General features: G+C 47.6%; 1 protein-coding gene across 2 annotated transcripts in view; it reads left to right on the forward strand.

Annotated features, from left to right (window-relative positions):
• The window catches only part of LOC120920663 (sodium/potassium-transporting ATPase subunit alpha-2), a 53,274-nt gene that overhangs the window by 3,918 nt on the left and 41,856 nt on the right, over window positions 1-7,500 (forward strand). For both annotated transcript variants that reach the window (XR_005744754.1, XM_040332868.1), the window contains exons 2-4: window positions 4,687-4,791; window positions 6,696-6,755; window positions 6,908-7,111. Coding sequence is in view for 1 of the 2 variants with exons in the window: in XM_040332868.1 (XP_040188802.1) it covers window positions 4,687-4,791; window positions 6,696-6,755; window positions 6,908-7,111 (369 nt within the window). In the remaining variant the exon portion in view is untranslated. The remainder of the gene's footprint in view (window positions 1-4,686; window positions 4,792-6,695; window positions 6,756-6,907; window positions 7,112-7,500) is intronic.

Raw genomic sequence — 7,500 nt, forward strand, 5'->3', positions numbered from 1 at the left:
GCTGAGTTCCTGGGTCTGTACACCTGCTGTGCCCATTATGAGAGGTTCCCACCATCCCTGTGCTGAGTTCCCGGGTCTGTACACCCGCTGTGCCCATTATGAGGGGTTCCCACCATCCCCGTGCTGAGTTCCCGGGTCTGTACACCCGCTGTGCCCATTATGAGGAGTTCCCACCATCCCTGTGCTGAGTTCCCGGGTCTGTACACCCGCTGTGCCCATTATGAGGGGTTCCCACCATCCCTGTGCTGAGTTCCCGGGTCTGTACACTCGCTGTGCCCATTATGAGGGGTTCCCACCATCCCTGTGCCGAGTTCCACCCGCTGTGCCCATTACGAGGGGTTCCCACCATCCCTGTGCTGAGTTCCCGGGTCTGTACACCTGCTGTGCCCATTATGAGGGGTTCCCACCATCCCTCTACCAGGGCAAAAATTTGGATCTGCAATTTTCCACCCCCCCCCATACAACTTTAGATGGAACACTTGGAATCCTCATCTATGATGGAGGTGTGTTTGTTCGCTTCCCACGAACGATACAACAACCTTGACCGCCCCTCGGGGCCCAGAATATCCGCGTTCTCACAGAATCAGATCTCCTGGAGGAATTCAGGGTGAAGTGTGTGGGGGGGGGGGGGGCAGAAGGTGGGTCGGGGGACCTCCCAACCGAATGATTTCCCATCAGATCTGTCCGAGATCTCATCCCAGGACACAAGATGTTCTTTCCATTAAAACAGAACAATAATGAAGAAAAAGATAGATTGTTCCATAATTATGGAAAGTATCTTTATCTATCTATCTATCTATCTATCTATCTATCTATCTATCTATCTATCTATCTATCTATCTACACTATGTTGTCAAAAGTATTGGGACGCCTGCCTTTCCACACAACATGATCTATCTATCTATCTGTTTATCTATATATTTGTCTTCTATTTATCCATCTAGAAATCTATCCACTGTCTATCTATATATATCTATCAATCTATTTCAGGATGTTCTATCTATCTATACATCTACTGTATTTGTAATCAATCATCTATAGTAATATCTACTGGTTTAGTGTGTATGATCTATCTCTATCTATCTATCTATCTATCTATCTATCTATCTATTTATCTATCTATCTCTCTCTATCTGTCCATCTATCTATCTATCTATCTATCTATCTCTCTATCTCTCTGTTTATCTTTCTATTATCATCTATCTATCTATTTATCTATCTATCTATCTATCTATCTATCTATCTATCTATCTATCTATCTATCTATCTATCTATCTATCTCTCTATCTGTCTATCTATCTATCTCTCTCTCTATCTCTCTCTCTCTACCTATCTCTCTCTGTCTGTCTATCTATCTATCTATCTATCTATCTCTCTCTGTCTGTCTATCTATCTATCTATCTATCTATCTATCTTTCTATCTATCTATCTATCTATCTATCTATCTATCTATCTATCTATCTATCTTTCTATCTATCTATCTATCTATCTATCTATCTATCTTTCTATCATCTATCTATCTATCTATCTATCTATCTATCTATCTATCTATCTATCTATCTATCTATCTATCTATCTATCTATCTATCTCTATCTATCATTATCTATCTATCTATCTATCTATCTATCTATCTATCTATCTATCTATCTATCTATCTATCTATCTATCTATCTCTCTATCTATCTATCTATCTATCTATCTATCTATCTATCTATCTATCTCTCTCTCTATCTTTCTATCTATCTTTCTATCTCTCTCTCTCTCTATCTATCTGTCTGTCTGTCTGTCTGTCTATCTATCTATCTATCTATCTATCTCTCTCTCTATCTATCTATCTGTCTGTCTGTCTATCTATCTATCTCTCTCCGTCTGTCATCTTGGTGACACTAGTCGTCTCTCCGGCTCTCTCCATGTGACACGGCGTCTGACCCAGTTTCTGTTGTTCTATGTCGGGGAATCTACAGAGAAATCCTTTCTGATAAAGATCTCCGGATATCGGTTGGTGGAAGAAGATCTGTGCAGTTCTCTGATCACTGATTGATTTTATATAAAAATAATCTTAAACCTAAACTCCAGATTTTAATTCTACGGGGCAGATCCACAAAGATCTGCACCGGCGCAGCGTATCTGAGATACGCTACGCCGCCGTAACTTACCTGGCTTTGGTTTGAACCCTGAAAGAATTTGCGCCGTAAGTTACGGCGGCGTAGTGTATCTCTCGCGGCGTAATGGCGCAGAATTCAAATGCGGCGGGTAGGGGGCGTGTTTCATTTAAATGAAGCGCGTCCCCGCGCCGAACGAACTGCGCATGCGCCGTCCCTAAAATTTCCCGCCGTGCACTGCGCTAAATGACGTCGCAAGGACGTCATTGGTTTTCATGTGAACGTAAATGGCGTCCAGCCCCATTCATGGACGACTTACGCAAACAAAATAAAATTTTAAAAATTCGACGCGGGAACGACGGCCATACTTAACATTGCGTACGCCACCAGATAGCAGCTTTAACTATACGCTGAAAAAAGCCGAACGGAAACGACGTAAAAGAATGCGACGGCCGCTCGTACGTTCGTGGATCGTCGGAAATAGCTAATTTGCATACTCGACGTGGATTACAACGGGAACGCCACCTAGCGGACACCGAAGAATTGCATCTAAGATCCGAAGACGTACGCCTGTCGGATCTAACCCAGATGCCGTCGTATCTTGGTTTGAGGATTCAAAACAAAGATACGACGCGGGAATTTTGAAAGTACGCTGGCGTATCAGTAGATACACCGGCGTACTTTCTTTGTGGATCTGCCCCTACATGTTTACCTACAGATAGGGTGCCCACATGTCCCGGATTGCCCGGGACTGTCCCGCAATTGACATGTCTGTCCCGGGTCCCGGGCACCTTCGATCTAGGACAATACAATGTCCCGGAATGAAATAGAGGACACAGTCACCCCCTACTAACTAATAACTACATTTCCGGAACTGGTTGCTGGCATCTTGCAACCAGTGACAATTTACTCTCAGACAGCGAGACCTGGAGCGAGGCCTCTGCCTAGTGCAGCACTGCTGTCCCTACCCACCTTGGCACCTCCTCCTTCTCTGGCACCCAGCGGCAAGCAGCAGGGACTGGTGTGATCTTCACTCTCCAGATAGTGACTCCACTCCTTTCCTTCTACACACGTGGCTCGTGCAGAGGGAGTGACAGCAGCACTGCATCTGGTGGCAAGTGGCACATTCACCTGACAAATAACCCGCCGCCAAATTCCCCATCAACCCCGAGACTACATCCCCCCCCCCCCCACCCTCATCTTTTTTGGGGGCAGGTGAGAGAGGGGTGTGTCCCTGAATGGTAGTTTGGAAATGTGGTCACCCTACCTACAGAGGATCTATAACCCCCCCCCCCCCTTTCCCCACACATAAGCCCTCTTTATTATTATTGATCTATAGATTAATATTACAGTAAGTAGAATGACTGATGCTGACTCTGGAGCTGGGAGTCGGGAGTGTGAGGCCTCCTGAGTTCTCACAGCTGCTGCCTCGCCACACGCCGTCTTCCGACTCCAAAGTCTACATAACTTGTATTCAGGGCCGCCATCAGGGGGGGGTACAGGCAGTACACCTACCTGTAAGGGGCCCGGATGGCAACCCCCATGTTTTTTCCTTTTTTTATAAATATATATATATATATATATATATTATTTTATTTTTTTAATTAAAGGGCCCAGAGGTCCCCAGGCCCCCAGATGGCAACCCCCCCCTTTATTTTTATAAAAACATTTTATATATATATATATATATATATATATATATATATATAATTTTTTTATTACAGTAAAGGGCCCGGAGGTCCCCAGGGCCCCGCATGGCTACCCCCCTTTTTTATATATATATTTCTTTATTTTTTATTTTTGTAAGGGGCCCAGAGGTCCCCATGGCAACCCCCCTTTTATTTTATAAAAACATTTTTTTATATATATTTATTTATTACTTTTCTTTTTATTAAAGGGCCCAGAGGTCCCCAAGGCCCCCGGATGGCTACCCCCTTTTTTATTTTTTTATATATTATTTTGTATATATATTTTTTTTGTATTTCTTTTTTTTTAAGGGGCCCAGAGGTCCCCATGGCAACCCCCCCTTTTTTTTATACATTTTTTTTTTTTTTTTTAAGAGCCCAGAGGTCCCCAGGGCCCCCAGATGGCTACCCCCCCCCCTTTTTTTTTGTACGCCAGCACCTCAATTCGCGGTGGCAGCAGCATCCCCCCGTTTCTTAATTTGTGGCACCCCCCGCTTCTCAGTCCACGCCGCCCCCCCACGCTTCTCAATTGTATCAATTAGCGTCGGCACCCCCGCTTCTCAATTCACGGCAGCCCCACCCGCTTCTCAATTAGAGGCGGCAGAACCCCCCCCCCCCCCCCCCCCCCCGGTTCTCTGGTCCAGGGGGTCCATGCCTGAAGCTGTGTAAGGGGCCCCATAATTCCTGATGGCGGCCCTGCTTGTATTCCTGAAGTAGTGGAGGAATCTGCTGTTATGCGCACTCTGGAGACGGGGAGTCCTATCCCTATAAATAAGTAAAAATGAGTCAATTAATATATTATAATATTTAATATTTTTTGTTTTTTGTTTTTGGAGCGATAAAAAAGGCGGAGCCATTTTCCTCCATGGTAACCAAAAAATGTTCTCCCGTTCCGCAGGAGGGGCGAGAGTACTCGCCAGCGGCGACCAACGCCGACAACGGCGGGGGGAAGAAGAAGATGAAGGAGAGGGAGATGGATGAGCTGAAGAAGGAAGTGACCATGGTGAGCAAAAATAAATAAATAAAAGCAATTGGCCGGTCCCAGCCTCTCCTTTGTTCATCAGGCTGATAAACTTACACAGGAAATGAAGAACAGTCCCGGGCCAAGCTGGCCACACATGCTGCAATCTGATTGTACGATCTCCTTTGGGTTTACCCGCCTGATTGGATACAAATGTTTCCTCCTGTCTTTATGTTACAATGTTTCAGTTAATGAAAGGAGATTGTATAGAGCAGGGGTCTGCGGCCCGGGGGCCAGAAACGGCCCTTTGCTTACCTTTTTCCGGCCCTTGGGGCAGTATTACATCCACTGACACCAACAAAGGGGCACAACTCTTCACAATGACACCAATGATGGGGCACAATTTCTACCAATAACACCAACAATGGGGCACAGTTCCTACCAATAACACCAACAATGGGGACCAATGACATTCATGATGGGGCATAGCTCCTTCCAGTGACACCAACAATGGGGACCAATGACATTCATGATGGGGCATGGCTCCTTCCAGTAACACCAACAATGAGGCCCAATGACAGCAACGATGGGGCACAGTTCCTCCCAATGACACATACAATAGGGACCAATGACACTAATGATGGGGGAACCTATCCTGCCAGTGACACCAACAATGGGACCCAAAGACATGACACTAATGATAGGGCACAGTTCTACTCAATGACACCAACATGGGGCACAATGACACTAATGATGGGGCACATATCCCCCCAGTGACATCAACAATGGGGCTCAATTACACTAATGATGGGGCACAGTTCCTTCCAGTAACACCAACAATGGGACCGAAAGACACAAATGATCAGGCACAGTTCCTCCCAGTGACATCAACAATGGGGACCAATGACACTAATGATGGGGCACAGCTCCTCCCAGTGACACCTACAATAGGGACCAATGACACTAATGATGGGGCACAGTTCCTCCCAGTGACACATACAATGGGGACCAATGACACTAATGATGGGGCACAGTTCCTCGCAATGACACCAACAAAGGCAACCAATGACACTAATGATGGGGCACAGTTCCTCGCAATGACACCAACAAAGGCAACCAATGACACTAATGATGGGGCACAGCTCCGCCCAGTGACACCAACAATGGGACCTGTAGTGAAGTCATGATGAGGAAAAATAATTCACAGTGACACCAACAATGGGGCCCAATGACACTAATGATGGGGCACAGTTCTTCCCAGTGACACCTACAATGGGGACCAATGACACTAATGATGGGGCACAGTTCCTCCCAGTGGCACCAACAATGAGGCCTAATGACACAAATGATGGGGCACAGTTCTTCCCAATGACACCAACAATGGGGCCCAATGACACTAATGATGGGGCACAGTTCCTTCCAGTGACACCAACAAAGGCAACCAATGACACTAATGATGGGACGCAGTTCCTCCCAGTGAAACCTACAATAGGGACCAATGACACTAATGATGGCGCATTGTTCCAGCCAATAACACCAACAATGGGGCCCCATGACACTAATGATGGGGCACAGCTCCTCCCAGTGACACCAACAATGGGACCTGTAGTGAAGTCATGATGAGGAAAAATTATTCACAGTGACACCAACAATGGGACCCATGGACACTAATGATGGGGCACAGTTCTTCCCAATGACACCAACAATGGGGCCCAATGACACCAATGATGGGGCACAGTTCCTTCCAGTGACACCAACAATGGGGCCCAATGACACTAATGATGGGGCACAGTTCCTCCCAATGGCAATTTCCAAGGAGACCGCACAGAGATTGTACAATCAGATTGTAACGTGCATTTTCCCGCCAATTTTGGCGTTTTTTAAACCCCCCATTGAAGATTGTGGACAAGTTGACAAAGTTATTTAATTTTTGTTCCCTTCCCCAGGAAGACCACAAGCTCTCCCTGGACGACCTGGTGAAGAAATACGGCACGGATCTTTCCAAGGTAAGCCTTGAGGCCCCTCCCCATTTAAAATTGAGACCGCCCCCCCTCATCAGCAATGTTGGGTCGCGTCGACCACGCGGTCCCGCGTCTTTTTATGTTCCCACGCACTCACGTCCCCGTCTTTTTTTCTTTCTTCTTCTTTTGCACGACAGGGTTTGACGACCACCCGCGCCAGCGAGATCCTGGCCGAGGAAGGACCCAACGCCCTCACCCCTCCGCCCACCACCCCGGAGTGGGTGAAGTTTTGCCGCCAGCTCTTTGGTGGCTTCTCCATCTTGCTGTGGATTGGCGCCACCCTCTGCTTCCTGGCTTACGGGATTCAGATCGCCATGGAGGACGAGCCGATCAACGACAACGTCAGTAGGATGATGCGCCAAGAATAATCTGATCTTACCACTATTTCATTCATGGTTAGCCCCGCCCACAGCCTGCCCACTGACTGGGTGTCCCCGCCCAGGGCCACCATCAGGGGGGTACAGGCATCACACCTGTAAGGGGCCCGATGGTCCCAAGAGGCTCGGCTGGCCCCCCTCCCGGATTTTTTTTTACATTACACCTGTAAGGGGCCTGATGGTTCCCAGGGCCCCTTACAGGCCCGGCTGGCCCCTACCCCCCCGCCCGATGGTCCCCAGGGCCCCGTACAGGCCCGGCTGGCCCCTACCCCCCTGCCCGATGGTCCCCAGGGCCCCTTACAGGCCCGGCTGGCCCCTCCCCCCCGCCCGATGGTCCCCAGGGCCCCTTACAG

This window comes from Rana temporaria, chromosome 13, assembly GCF_905171775.1.
Source record: "Rana temporaria chromosome 13, aRanTem1.1, whole genome shotgun sequence".
NCBI classification, from domain to species: Eukaryota; Metazoa; Chordata; class Amphibia; order Anura; family Ranidae; genus Rana; species Rana temporaria.